The 14,403-nt window shown below is 40.6% G+C and overlaps 2 protein-coding genes across 2 annotated transcripts in view; one reads left to right on the plus strand and one right to left on the minus strand.

Moving 5' to 3' along the window:
- The first annotated feature begins 54 nt into the window (after nucleotides 1-54).
- Kin (Kin17 DNA and RNA binding protein) lies at nucleotides 55-11,228 on the plus strand. Its single transcript, NM_001291665.1, is given in 5 exon segments — nucleotides 55-168; nucleotides 3,078-3,172; nucleotides 8,484-8,527; nucleotides 8,615-8,737; nucleotides 10,426-11,228. Coding segments are annotated over 5 exon segments (1,179 nt in total).
- A 2,246-nt stretch (nucleotides 11,229-13,474) lies between these two features.
- Itih2 (inter-alpha-trypsin inhibitor heavy chain 2) overlaps nucleotides 13,475-14,403 on the minus strand; it is a 35,461-nt gene continuing 34,532 nt past the window's right edge. The window contains exon 21 of the mRNA XM_027405136.2: nucleotides 13,475-13,622. Within this exon, the coding sequence (XP_027260937.1) occupies nucleotides 13,475-13,622 (148 nt within the window). The remainder of the gene's footprint in view (nucleotides 13,623-14,403) is intronic.

The following is a 14,403-nucleotide window of genomic DNA, read 5'->3' on the forward strand; positions in this document are numbered from 1 at the left end:
AACCGATCCAGTTCCGCTTCCGGCTGCTTCTGCTTTGTGGCGTTCTGGGTCGCCATGGGCAAATCGGATTTTCTGAGCCCAAAGGCCATCGCGAATAGAATTAAGTCCAAAGGGCTCCAGAAGCTTCGCTGGTACTGCCAGATGTGCCAAAAACAATGCCGTGACGAGGTAAGTGACTGAGGGTGGGGGTCCCGACCGCGACCCGGTTACCCTACCCCGACGCTGCGCCCCGGCTCGGAGCGCTTTTCCTCGCAGTCTTCCCCAGCCAGGCGCCAGAGGTCTGGGAACCTCACTGCCCTTCGCGCGACCCTCCAACTCCACCAGAAACGATCCCAGACAGGCGCTTACTGATTGCCAGGCTCCGACTTCCCTGGGGCTGGTCAAACTTAGGAACTCAAACTGTGGGCAGCTAAAGTTCCCTCTTACTGGTAAAGTGGAGGTAGTAATTGTACCTATGTGTTGTAAGGTTGTCCCTGAGGTGTTTTTTTGAGACTGGGTCTTCCAATGACTTAAACGGAATTACCTTCCAAAGTTTCCACTTGCTACTACCATCCTATGGGGGTTAGAGTTTCAGTTTATGGATTTCGGGAGGTAACAGGTTTGCAAATTCCATAGCACCTAGAAGTTAACTCTAAGTTTTTTTGTTTTATTTTTTTTTTTTTTACCAAATTTACTCTTTGTCTGAAATATTTTAGGGTAAATTATATAAACGTCAGTATACTTAACCCCAGAAATCTTAAATGTGATCAACATAACAAACTAATCGCCTGTATTGTTTCAATATATGTCAAAATGCCACTAACAAAAGCAAACCTAATAATAATACTTCCTTTACATCACCCAATACACTTTGTTTTATTTCAAGTTTATATTGGAGACAGCATCTCAGTATGTACCTTCAGCTGGCCTGAAACTCACCATGTAGATAGACTGGGCTAGCTAACAAGATCCACCTGCCTCTGCTTCCTGAGTGCTGGGATTAAAGGCGTATGCTACCACTGCTTGGCGGTTATTTAATTTTACTTCAAAAGAAATTTGGTAGCAAAAACCAGTATTGCTTTCTGTAAATTAAAATACAAATAAGCAAAATGTGATTGAATTCTAGAAACCCAAAGGAATGGATTGGGAGAGGTGGAAGGGATATCAAGGCTCTTGTCTTCCTCTCGGTTTTCCCATATTGCAAGGTAGGAACAGAAAAGGGAACATGTAAGAGCCAAAGTCGTCCTTCCCTTGACCACCTTTGAAGCAGGGAAGGCAGCGAATATATCTGGGAACAGACAGCCAGAATCAAAAGAACCTTACAAAGATAATTGACAACTAACAGAACTGGTCATTTATCCTCTTCTCAAGAGAACTTCATTTCAGAGTAATATCTGAAGATAATCAAGGAGGCGCAGGTGTGGCCGTGCACACCTCTAATCCCAGCATTCCAGAGGCAGAGATGGGATGATCATAAATTCATGCCAGGGTGGACTAACACATTGAGACATTGTCTAAAAAAAAAAAAAAAAAAAAAGTTGGTAAGTTAGACAAACAAGTATGATTTCAGAACATCAGTCTGTTTGTTATTCTTCCTCTTAGATTAGGAAAAGTCTTTTTTTTTTTTTTTCCCCCCCGAGACAGGGTTTCTCTGTGGCTTTGGAGGATGGCCTGGAACTAGCTCTTGTAGACCGGGCTAGTCTCGAACTCACAGAGATCCACCTGCCTCTGCCTCCCGAGTGCTGGGATTAAAGGCGTGCGCCACCAACACCCAGCTGGGAAAAGTCCTTTTATTAAAAAAAAAAAATTACATTTAAGAGTGCTCTATTTGCATGTATGCCTGCTTGACAGAAGAGGGCATGAGGCAGAAGAGGGTATCAGATCCCACTATAGATGGTTGCGAGCCACCATGTGTTGCTGGGAATTGAACACAGAACCTCTGGAAGAGCTGCATATGACTACTGAAAATTCTGGTTCAAATATAGGTAGAAGAAATACACCAAGATATATATTTTGTTTTTAAGTTTTTATTTATTTGTGAATGTCAGAAGAGGCACTGGATCTCCTGGGGCTGGATTTAAAGGCAGGCGAGAGATTCTGATGTAGGTGCTGGGAACTGAACTGCACTTTAGGTCCTGCAAGAGCAGTTTGTTCTCCCAACCATCTCTAGCCCAACTTGCTGCTTCCTTTAAAAAAACAAAAACAAAAACAAAAAACAGTTTTTAAAAGTATAGCTATAATACAATGAACAGAATTTAAGTAATAGACAGTAATAGGCATTGACTGATAAACTAAAGTAGAAGAAAACAAGAGAAAAGAATGTCTGTAGGGGAAATTCAGATAGGATCCTTTTGCCCCATCACATCTCTCCAGGCTCTTGCTAAGAAGCAAGTGCTCAATAGGACTCGGTGAAGTTGGTGTCTGGCAGCATTATAAATGTTTTATAGCACCACCTTTAGTCTCTTGACCTTGACTGCTCTTGACCTTGGCAGGGTTCAAGACTCAACTCTGGGGGGGGGGGGTGGAAGCAAAATTTAAAACAGGGCTGCAGAGAGCTCTCAGTGCAGTATCTGTGTGAGGACCTGCATTTGGATCACCCGCACCTGTGTAAAACTGATTAAGGCAGAGGCAAGAGGAGCCCTGACAGCTAATTGTCCTGAACCAGTGAGCTCCAGGTTTCTCAAAAGAAGTGGGTGGAGAGTGATAGGAGAACCTGCTGCCCACCTCTGGTCTACACACACACTCACTAGAGTGTGATTATAGTTAGTGATTTGATTTTGTAAAAATAATTCATCAGAACTGGAGTAATGGCTCAGTGGTTAAGAGCACTGGCTACTTACTCTTCTATAGAACCCAGGTTCTATTTCCAGCGCCCCTACCATCTGTAACTCCAGTTCCCAGGGGACCCAACACTGTAGTCTGACCCCCTGGGACATGGCACCATTCAGACATACATGCAGGCAAAACACCCATACATAATTTTAAAACTTAAAAAGAATTATCATTAAAGAACACTTTTGTGCAGACTTAATGAACTACTATGTGGGGAGTGTTGTGATATGTAGATGAGAGTTTAACTACCTTTACATTTTTTGTAGAATGGCTTTAAGTGTCATTGTATGTCTGAATCTCATCAAAGACAACTGTTGCTGGCTTCAGAAAATCCTCAGCAGTTTATGGATTATTTTTCGGAGTAAGTACTCAAAGACATTCTTGCTTCTTAAACGTTACTCAGTTGGCCATGGAATAGTACTTAATATTTTATATTGGAGATCTGTTGTCCCTTATGTGTTAAGATGGCTAGAGTCTCATTGTGCTCAGTCTTTATCTTCTTTTGAAATTAATTACAATATGCCATTGTTACTAAAGTGTATCTTAGAACTGTCCTTCCTTTCTTTCAATTCAGGCTGTCTGGCTTCACATCCTTCCCCAGTTGTTTTGGGTGGTGCCTTCGGATGAGCTTCCTGAGTTTTTCTGTGCTTTAGTATTCTCATGGGTACAAGGACACTGAGTGGCACACTGATTTAACTGCTGGGTTCATGTGTAGGACTGGAAGAATACTGAGCTAATTTTGTTTTCCCAAGACAGGGTTTCTCTGTGTAGCTTTGGAGCCTATCCTGGAACTCACTCTGTAGACCAGACTGACCTTGAACTCACAGAGATCTGCCTGCCTCTGCCTCCCAAGTGCTGTGATTAAAGGCGTGTGCCACCATCGCCAGTTGAGAGCTAATATTTTTAAAGGACTCAGAATTGTGTCTAATACTAATAATGATTTTTTGTTAATTATTAACAGTACTAGCTTTTTGTTGTTGTTGTAGACTTCCAGATATTTTCTGATGACCCCTTTATACATATGTTTGAAGATTCCAAAGACCTTTTGTTTCTATGGGTTATATGTGTCAACATTTGAAATTAAATCCGAAAAAAATTACAAATATTATTAGTCTATTTTAAAATGCTAATATATTTACCCTATATTCCAATAAAGCTGGGACTTGGAAGGATGCAGAGAATAATGTCCTCTGCACATCTGAGGACTAAGGTTGCAGTCCACAGCATCCACATAAAAGCCAAATAAATATGACCATCAGCCCATAATCCCTGTGCTCAGGATCTCTACAGCAAGCCCACTAGCTAGACTAGCTAAATTGGTGAGCTCTGGCTTCAACAAGAGACCCTGCTTTAATAAATAAAGTGGAGAGCAATCAAGAAAGATACTCATTTGACTTCTGGCCTGCTTATGTACACAGAATGCATGTGTACCTACACTCAAGTGCTCACACATGGGTGTCTTTGTGTACAGGATCTTGCTTTATAGCCAAGGTTAGCCTTAAACTCACAATCTTCTTGCCTCAGCCTCACAAATGCTGGAATTACAGGGATGTTCCACCACACCTAGCTGAGATCTTTAATCGAAAAACCAAACCAAGGCAACATTCTATATTTTCCAAATACAAAAAATACAAAAATATCTATTTTATATTTTTGCAAATCTCTTCAATATCTCCAATTAAAAGGCAGCTGAATTCTCACTTTTTCTTCCACATTTAATGTGTTATAAAATATTGTTTTGGCCGGGCGTTGGTGGCGCACGCCTTGAATCCCAGCACTCGGGAGGCAGAGGCAGGCGGATCTCTGTGAGTTTGAGGCCAGCCTGGTCTCCAGAGCGAATGCCAGGATAGGCTCCAAAGCTACAAAGAGAAACCCTATCTCGAAAAACCAAATATATATATATATATTGTTTTGATTGATGAATTTTAATAAAGGAAGTTCAGCTTTAGCATAGATGGTTTGTTAGTAGAAGAAGCACTCTAGCATCTTTCCAAAGAAGTTATACTTTGATACTGCATTGAGATAGAGTGTGTGCAAGCCTCTTAGAGTAGCTATAATACACTCTGAAAGCAGGACATCTATATTCTGTTGAATTAAAATTCAGTGGTCTACCTGTTGCTTGCCTCTTGTTCACATGTGTGGTCCTGTAGTGTGTGTGAGTCTCTTGAAAAATATCAATTGATTGAGTTACAAGCACCTTCCTTTCAAATAGTGACCCCACTAGTACAGTGTCATCTGATGGTACTCATTAATAGCACAGATGTTGTCAGAACAGCTCTGAGTTTGAGAGTTATGGGGAGCTCACAGTGGCAGGTTCTACTTGCCAAATTTCTAGTCATGACTCAGAAGCTCCAATCTCATCAGCAGCACATTGCCTGTTCTTTTACCCAACACAGCAGTCTTACTTTAATTTTGAGGACATGTCTGCCAAATGCCCAGTGTGGAATAATGGAACTTTATGTCTTTTTGTCTATTATGTCTTAGGAGAAAAAGTATTCAACTCACAGCTCAATTGCAATTGCATGGGTGCTTTTCTCACAGCAGTTGTGATGCACAGTGGTGGCAGTTCATCTGTAATTCTCATTTTAACACAGACTAGTAGTAGGGTGATATCAAAGGCTGTGATTTAATAAACCAAGTTTCACTGTTCCATGGGGACATTCTAGATAAAGCTAGTCTTAGTTTTCAATGATTGGCATGGTTTTGCAGAGTACATCATTGTTAGATGGCTTGAGATCACTACCTGTGACCTTGTTCTGTATGCTAAGCTGCTGGTGGGTTTACTGTTCATCTTCAGAATATTTATTTATGCATTCATTCATTTATTTGTGTTTTGGAACAGGGTCTTATGCAGTCTGACTGACCTGGTACTTGCTGTAGTACAGGCTGGTCTCTGACTCAGATAGAGTCCTCTTGTCTGAACCTCCTTAGTGCTGGTAGGACGGTGTCTGCCATGAAGCCCATTTTCTTTCCATTGCTTTTAGTCTTATCAGTGCAAAAACCACAATGACAAAGGTAAAATTAGTTTTAACTGCGAACTACCTAAAACCATCTTGAATATCACCAGATGCTCAGGCCACACATTGGGAAAGGACACTATGACAAGTGCTAGAGACTTCCGGCCTTCACCTGCTGTTCACAGCAGCACTGTAGGCTGCCTTTCAGTCTCTTGAAGTCACTGTAGCTTTTTCCCATCTTCACCTTCCTTGGTCTGTCTCCAGTATCTAATGCTTGTAACTCTTCACTGACTACATCTCTCTGTGTATTCTTCCATGGCCTTCTTCCTCCTCCTTCCTTCTTCTCCCAGCTCCTCAGATACCAGGAAGTTTTTCAGGATTAGTCTCTGATCTTTTTGTCCCATCCCACGGTCACCACCGTAAGTCACATTCTTTTTAACTGCTGCCTTTATGGTCAGGTGTCTCCTAAATCTTTCTTCCCCCTAAATCTTGATGTCCTTTTCTAACATTTGTCCTAAGTTACAAATGATTTTTTTTTCATTGACAACTCTGCTTTTCTGAAAGCTCTTTTAGAATCATCATTTCTTTTATCTTTATTTTTAAAAAATTATTTAATTCTGTATGTACAAATGTTTTGCCTGCATGTATGCTCATGACTGGTACATGGAGGCCAGAGGAGGGCAGTGAATCACCTGGAACTAGAATTAAGATGATTGTAAGTTGGGAATCAAACCTGGGTCCTTTGCAAGAGCATCAAGTACTCTAAACCACTGAGCAATCTCTCCATACAGTCAGCATTTCTGAAGTTGAACTCAGTATGTTTCAATCCTCATTGTCAACTAATAGAACTCCCTGTCCTTGGAAACCTTCTCGTATATTCTGTGTGATGCCCGTCAAACTTAGGTCCTTTCCATTCTTTCTGTTCATTCTCACTTGAATCACTTTCATGATTCTTCACTGTTCCAGCCTGCAACTGTAGCCACTGCTATTCCTGTTCTAGCCAATGTTCTACAAACAATTGTGTGTACAGGATTGGCTTAGATTTAAAACAGTGGTGGATCTTATACCCAGCTTCTCATTCAGGAAATCTTGGATGGGGCCAGAGATTTTATATTTATGTGACATTCCCAAGTGATGGAGTGCTGTTGGCTTGGGGAACATAATTTGAGAATTACTGTTCTCTGCTGCTCACCGAGATTTTCTTCCCTCCCACCCTTTTCTGTCATGGTTTGATAAGTATAGGTTAAAATTTTTTTAAGTTAGCATGAAAAGTAATGAGTTTCATCATAACATTTTTAAATGTGTTATATTATCTCATAAATCATAATTCCTCTACTAGTATCCCTTCCCTTCTTGTCCTTCTCTACTACTTGTTGAATCCCTTCCTTCCCTCCAAGTAATCTACTCTTCTGTTTTTAAGCTGCATGCATTCTCTTACCCTCTTTTTCTCTCCTTTACTATGATCTCATCATCCTCTCTCATGACCCCCTTCAGGTTTCCTTACACGCACGCACGCACGCACGCACGCACGCAAGCACATGCACACATACACACACACTTCTAAATCTAGGTTGTTTTTATGATCTAACTTGCTTAACAAGCTATCTTTTTCCTTGCAAGTTTTATGATTTTATTTTTCTTTAAAAATTTATTTTGTGTTTGAGTGTTTTGCCTGTGTGGAGACTAGATCTGCTGGAGCTGGAGTCAGAGACAGTTGTAAGCAGCTATGTGGTTGCTGGGAATCAAACCTGGATCTTCAGGGGGAGCGCCACTGCTGTTATTAGTTGAACTATCTCTCCAGTCCCTTTACTTTCCTTTATGGCGGTATAAGCCATGATTATCTTTCAAATTAGAGTTTAATCCATTAATTTTTCAAACCTCAGTTATTTGGGTTGGAAATGCTTTTCTGTTGCTTGCAGAAAACAAGGTCTATATAACATGACATTCACGATGATTCAAAAATTAGAACAGACCTCATCTTCAAGCCACATCTTCTCCCCTCATGCCATTCTGCCTCTGCTCATTCTCATTATTACCATCCTAAATTCCAGCCACAGTAGGATAAATGCCATCTATCAAACATGCCCTGTGTTCATGGCTCTGTTAACAACAAATGGCCTTCCCTTTTGACCTTTGATTGTTTCTTGGGGGAGGAGTGGGGTTCCAGACAGGGTTTCTCTGTGTAACAGCTCTGGCTGTCCTGGAACTAGCTCTGTAGACCAGGCTGGCCTTGAACTCACAGAGATCCGCTTGCTTCTGCCTCCCAGGTGCTGGAATTAAAGGTTTGTGCCACCACTATCTGGATGACCTTTGAATTATATTTCACTGTCTGTATTAAAGTCCCCTCTGACAATGCAGTCAAATTTGTTTATGATATTTCGTTGCATTTTTTTTTTTAGTTGACTTTATTGGAAGTGCTTGAAGGTTAAGATGTGTCTTTTGCTGGCCTGTTCAGAGTGGTGTTATTATGCCATAGTCTTTAGCACAAGGACCCTATGATGAATGTTCTCTAGCTTTCACTGTGGCTGCTTTACTAAGGCCAAACATTTCAATGCCAGGCTGATCTTTGCAGTTCTTTCTCTGTTCACTTTAAAGGTTTATGGCAATGATGTGACATTTGGTCACTACAGTTTATTATGATTGCTTAAACTTGGGGACAATGGAGCTGTCTATTTGTAGCAAGTACCTTAATGTTGTCCTTTCTTCTTTCTCTAGGGAATTCCGAAATGACTTTCTGGAACTTCTGAGGAGACGCTTTGGTAAACATTTTAAATAGCATGTAAATACCTATTTCATAGTTGTATGGGCTTTTTTTCAGGCTCAACAGTGTCACCTTTTGTTTTTAGGCACTAAGAGAGTCCACAACAATATAGTGTACAATGAATACATCAGCCACCGAGAGCACATCCATATGAACGCCACTCAGTGGGAAACTCTGACCGACTTTACCAAATGGCTGGGCAGAGAGGGTAAGGAGACAGCAGTGGAACTGGTGTTCCATGGCTTTATTCTAGGAGAGAAGTCACTGTCAGTTTCTGTCTGGACAATTACAAAAGCAGGAGGGGGACATGCTATTCCATAGTTAAGTTTGTTACATGCCACTTTTGTCATTTTAATTTTTTGAAGCTGGGTCTAATATAGCCCAGACTGTAGTGGAACTTTCGACCCTCCTGCCTCTGCTTCCCAGGGGCTGGGCTTGCAGGGTTTGGATCCACAGTGACCAGCTGGAGGACTTCTTTTGACAGTGCACTGAAGCATTCTGTATTGGGCACCTTGTATCACAGTGACAAAATACCGGAGAAAGTTTGTTTTGACTTGCAGTTTCTGAGAATTCAGTTCATGATCACTTGACTCGTGTGCTTCTGGGTCTGTAGTCAGGGAGAGTGTCATGCCAGGGAGCATATGATGGAGAGGCAAAGGAGGAGCAAGGGGGCTAGGGTAAGATATTCCCTTCCAGACCATGGCCCAATGGCCACATCCTCCTGCCAGGCCCTGCCTGTTAGTCTCTACCATTTCCCAATAGTGCAATCAGATTGAAGTCCGTGAATGAATCAGAGCCTCCAGATCCAATCATTTTACAATGGCTGCAGACCAAGCTCTCAACACATGAGCTCTGGGTGACAGTTCATATCCAAACCATAATATTTGTATTTTCTTTAAGAGTCATTAGTAGTCAGCCGGGTGTTGGTGGCACACGCCTTTAATCCCAGCACTGGGGAGGCAGAGGCAGGCAGATCTCTGTGAGTTCAAGGCCAGCCTGGTCTCCAGAGTGAGTGCCAGGATAGGCTCCAAAGCTACACAGAGAAACCCTGTCTCTCAAAAACCAAACAAAAACAAAACAAAAAAAGAGTTATTAGTAGTCTGATGACCTGAGATTGATCCTAGAGAGCCAACTCCTGAAAGTTTCTGACCCTCATGTGTGTGTCTACACACATACCTACATGTACACCACACACAACATTTCCATCTACACCACATACACATGTGTGCCACACATAAATAAAAGTAAGACAAAATATTTTTAAAACTTATTAGAAGTTTCCTCCATTCTTCTTTTCCCTTCTCTTTTATATTCACCTCTTTTATCCCTTCATTTATTTGGTGAGACAGAGGCTTGACCTGTACTCCAGTCTACTCTAGAACTCAATAGGTATTCCAAGTTGGCCTGGAACCTATTGCTGTCTTGCTTCAGTCTCCTAAGTGTTGGGTTTATAGTGTGAACCACCACCACTCAGCTTTATAATCCTTCTTCAGGAAATGTTTCATTTTCTATCTTTAGGTGATTATTCATGTTTGCTTTTTTCTTTTCCCATTTCTGATCTTCATATGATGAGAAATTAGGAAGACAGGAGAAACTTGGTGTCAGTATTTTGCTCATTTAGAGTGTTATTTATCCTAAGTTAACAGATCATTCTGTATTCATTAGTAAGGACTCTGTTGTAGTTGAACAGTTGTTCCTAAAGTACTTCCTTGGTCATCTCTTGTTTAGCTGTTTCCTCAGCATAGCTATATGAGCATGGAAGTGAAAACTCCTTGTGTTTCAAGGCTTTGCATTTGAGGAGACTTGATTGTAGTTACTGAATGAGTAAATGTGTAGAGATGGAACACATTATGCTTGGAGTTTACTTTGGTTGTTGTTTTTGTCCCCCCCCCCCAGGCTTGTGTAAAGTGGATGAGACACCGAAAGGCTGGTACATTCAGTACATAGACAGAGACCCGGAAACTATTCGCAGGCAACTGGAATTAGAAAAAAAGAAGAAGCAAGATCTTGACGATGAAGAAAAAACTGCCAAATTCATTGAGGAACAGGTGAGACGAGGTCTGGAGGGGAAAGAGCAGGAGACGCCTGTTTTTACAGAATTAAGCCGAGAAAACGATGAAGAAAAGGTGACATTCAATCTGAATAAAGGAGCAGGTAGCTCAGCGGTAGCCACATCATCAAAGTCAGGCTCTTTGGGACCAAGTGCACTGAAGACTCTGGGGAGTGCATCGTCAATGAGACGGAAAGAATCTTCACAGAGCTCAGCTCAACCTGCCAAGAAGAAAAAGAAGTCTGCCCTGGACGAAATCATGGAGCTTGAAGAGGAAAAGAAAAGAACTGCACGAACAGATTCCTGGCTACAGCCTGGAATCATTGTGAAAATTATAACTAAGAAACTAGGAGAGAAATATCACAAGAAAAAAGGTGTCGTTAAGGAAGTGATTGACAGATACACAGCTGTGGTAAAGATGATTGACTCTGGAGACAGGCTGAAACTGGACCAGACTCATTTAGAGACTGTCATTCCAGCACCAGGGAAAAGAATTCTAGTTTTAAACGGTGGCTACAGAGGAAACGAAGGCACTCTAGAATCCATCAATGAAAAGACTTTTTCAGCCACTATAGTCATTGAAACTGGACCTTTGAAAGGACGAAGGGTGGAAGGTATTCAGTATGAAGACATATCTAAACTTGCTTGAGCTTGAAAATTTGTTAACCATACATTGAAATTGTGAAGCATCAAATTGATGTTAGTCAAGGTACTATGTAACTACTGTGTTAGGGGATTTGTTTTGTATTAAAAATGAATCTATTTAAATACTGTTGGATAGTTGTTTGGGTAAATTCATAATGAAATCTAATGTTTTTTAAGTGTCAAAACTGTCATTTTTATCATTCTCTTTTCCTTCATAATACTCCCTTGATGGTTTTTTGTTTGGTGTTTTGTTTTTTTTGTCCCCCCCCCATCATTAAAGAATATTACAGTAAAGTGTTCCATGCAAGACAATTTGGAAAAAATGCCACATTAGTGTCTGTGTGTTTCTAATCAGGCAAGCTTGAACTTAATTCAGATGAATCATTGGAGTTACTTATTTTGCTAGAATAAGATCAGTGAAAGATGTCACTTTATTAAGAAATCCTTTAGAGTTTGTCTAAAATACTCAGCGGTTAAGAGTACTGACTTTTCTTCCAGAAAACTCACTTTCAATTCCCAGCACCCACATGGTGGCTTACAACCCTCTGTAACTTCAGTTCCAGATCCTGGGCCCTCTTAACGGCTTCCGTGAGCACTGCATGACTTGCTGTACAGATGTCCATGCCTGCCAAATACCCACACACATAAAAAGGAAATCCTTCAGTTGCTTTTGTATCCAACCTTTGCTTTCTCTGGGCGATATTGGAACATTCATTAGGTGGCCCAAAGGTTGTGAGAAAATACATTCTTTTGTTTTCCATGACCATTCAGTCATGATGTTACCATTAACAAAGTTCATGTTTGAGAACCAGACAATCAAATCACAATTAAACTATATATATGTGTGTGTGTGTGTGTGTGTGTATATATATATATATATATATTCACACACGAACATTTAATAAGGTACTGTTTAATTCTATTCATTTAGGGTCTTTTTTTCATTTACAGTTTTAAAGAATTATGTTTGTGTGTGTGTGTGTGTGTGTATGTATGTGCACCACATATGTACAGGACTCTGCACAGCTCAGAAGAGGGCTTTGGATCTCCTGGACCTGGAGTTACAGATGTTTGACATGTGGATCCTGGGAACTGAACTTGGAACCCTCTGCAAAAGCAGGAAATGCTCTACACTGCTGTACCAACTCTCCAGCCCCTTGCATTTCTAGTTTTTACCCTAAAGAAAACTGACTTAGTTTATATTCATTTAAAACAGTCCCTAAACTTTGAGGGGGAAAAAAAAAAAAAAAAAAAAAAAGCAAAACTTGTAACTCCGGTATAAGCTCAGCTAAGACTTGTTTTTCATTTAAGATAAAATTCACATTTAATCGGCTTAATGGTAACTTTGTGATTGATGCTTGGGCCAAGCTTGTGAACACAGGCCACATGAGACCAAAAGATAGCTACTATGTCTCATAAATAGCAGGTAAATATTAGTCAGCTGAGATCTCATTTGTTCATATGTATACAACTAAATATCCAGTTGTAAGTAGTTCATGGGATCCTCCAAAGAATGAACAGGCTTACTTAGGGGAAAAGCTGTTCTTTTCCAACTGTCCCCACTAAGTTGTTGGCCTTGTTTGAAATCCAAGGTTGATTATTCATATATAATGGAAACTAAATCAACATATTTCTGGTCTCAAGATGGGTTACAAATGATAGTTATGTTTATAGATGATGAATGGTGAAACATCAACTTTCTGAGTTACACGTATGAGGTTGATTTTATAGAACAGTTTTTATGGAACTATTTCATATAACTGTTACCCCAAATTTTGCTCATAAATGTAGATACAGTTTTGACAGTGCTATCCCTACAGCACAGGAGTTCAGTGTAACTCTCTGTTATGAAGTAGCTGGGAAGCAATAATGTCCCCTGTTTATTGTCAGTATTCACCCAAAGTCTCATTACTGCCCCTTTTGTGGAATAAAAGCAAGTGTGTGCTTAGTCTCAATGTTGAGGTGACATTCAACAGTAGATGGATTTTTTCAGTAAACACAGGCTCCTGGGGTTGGCCTCAGTGGCAGCTTGACTCACTAACCACTTCCTAGGTGAAACCTTGATTAACACACCATCCCCAAACACTCCTGAGACGACTTTGCAAATATTTATTTTCTTCAGGTGGGTTAGCAGGCCTTTAAGACCACTGCAGTATCTGGGTTTGTTTTGAATTGCTGGAGCTGAGGAATAACTGCAAAAAGTGTCAAGGAAAGAAAATGTATACATACAATTTTCAAAACCATAAACCATTAAGGCCGTTTGAGAAAGCTATAGAGCTGAGGTACGAGGTAATCCTTGTAATGCCCGTCGATGAATCCTTTCCCACTGTTGTGCACAAACCAGCAGGGAACGTCTGTTCCAAACACTATGTCTGTTCTGTAGTCCTTCTGCAAGCCTCTGAAAGAAAAATGGTGTGTATGCTTAGGGAAAAGACAACACAGTAACAAGGCACAGCTGCAAACCAGACAGCTCTTTCCCTTGTTCTCTGTGCCTTTCTACTCTCTACCTGCCCCTACTCTTTCCCTGCCACCCAAGTTCAAAGAGGTGTCAGTACCTGGAGGTTGGCTCAAAGAGTAACCAGTGTGTCCTTAGATAAGATCGCTCTCCTAGAAGCTGGCCTACAGGGAGGGGTTCTTCCAAGGTAACAGTAGTAAATGAATAGTAAAAAAGGGAAAAAGGCTAAATAAAACTCAGTGCTATAGGTTAATCTGTGCTATCTGATGACTCTGAGGCTCCTCAGTTTATGGATGTTTTATTTAAGGGTGATACCAGTTATTTATAAGCAAATTCAAGTCTTCCATTTGGAAGATGAAGAAGCTAATATTTTATACGTATGGCACATTGCCATCAGTGAGCTTTAAAAGAATGGAGGGGGGCCCGTTTGGTTTCATTTACTCATTGGAAATGTCACAGGAGTTTGTGAAAAGGCTCAGTGTTTGCATTTTGTCATAGAAAAGATGATTTGCCTATGATGTAAGGCAATTGCTAAGTGGGTCTCACCATTTCTCCATGCTTACTGATGTCCATTAATTTGGACATTGTTTTCCGTCTGGTAAGCCAATACCATTTGGATGGTGTACTAAGAATCCACCATTTTAGTTCATGTGTCTATGTTGTGGTGGCATATATCATAATTTTTGTGATTTAATTATTGTAAAGTTACATTTTAATTATGTGA

The sequence above is a fragment of the Cricetulus griseus genome, chromosome 3 (genome assembly GCF_003668045.3).
Source record: "Cricetulus griseus strain 17A/GY chromosome 3, alternate assembly CriGri-PICRH-1.0, whole genome shotgun sequence".
Taxonomy (NCBI): Eukaryota; Metazoa; Chordata; class Mammalia; order Rodentia; family Cricetidae; genus Cricetulus; species Cricetulus griseus.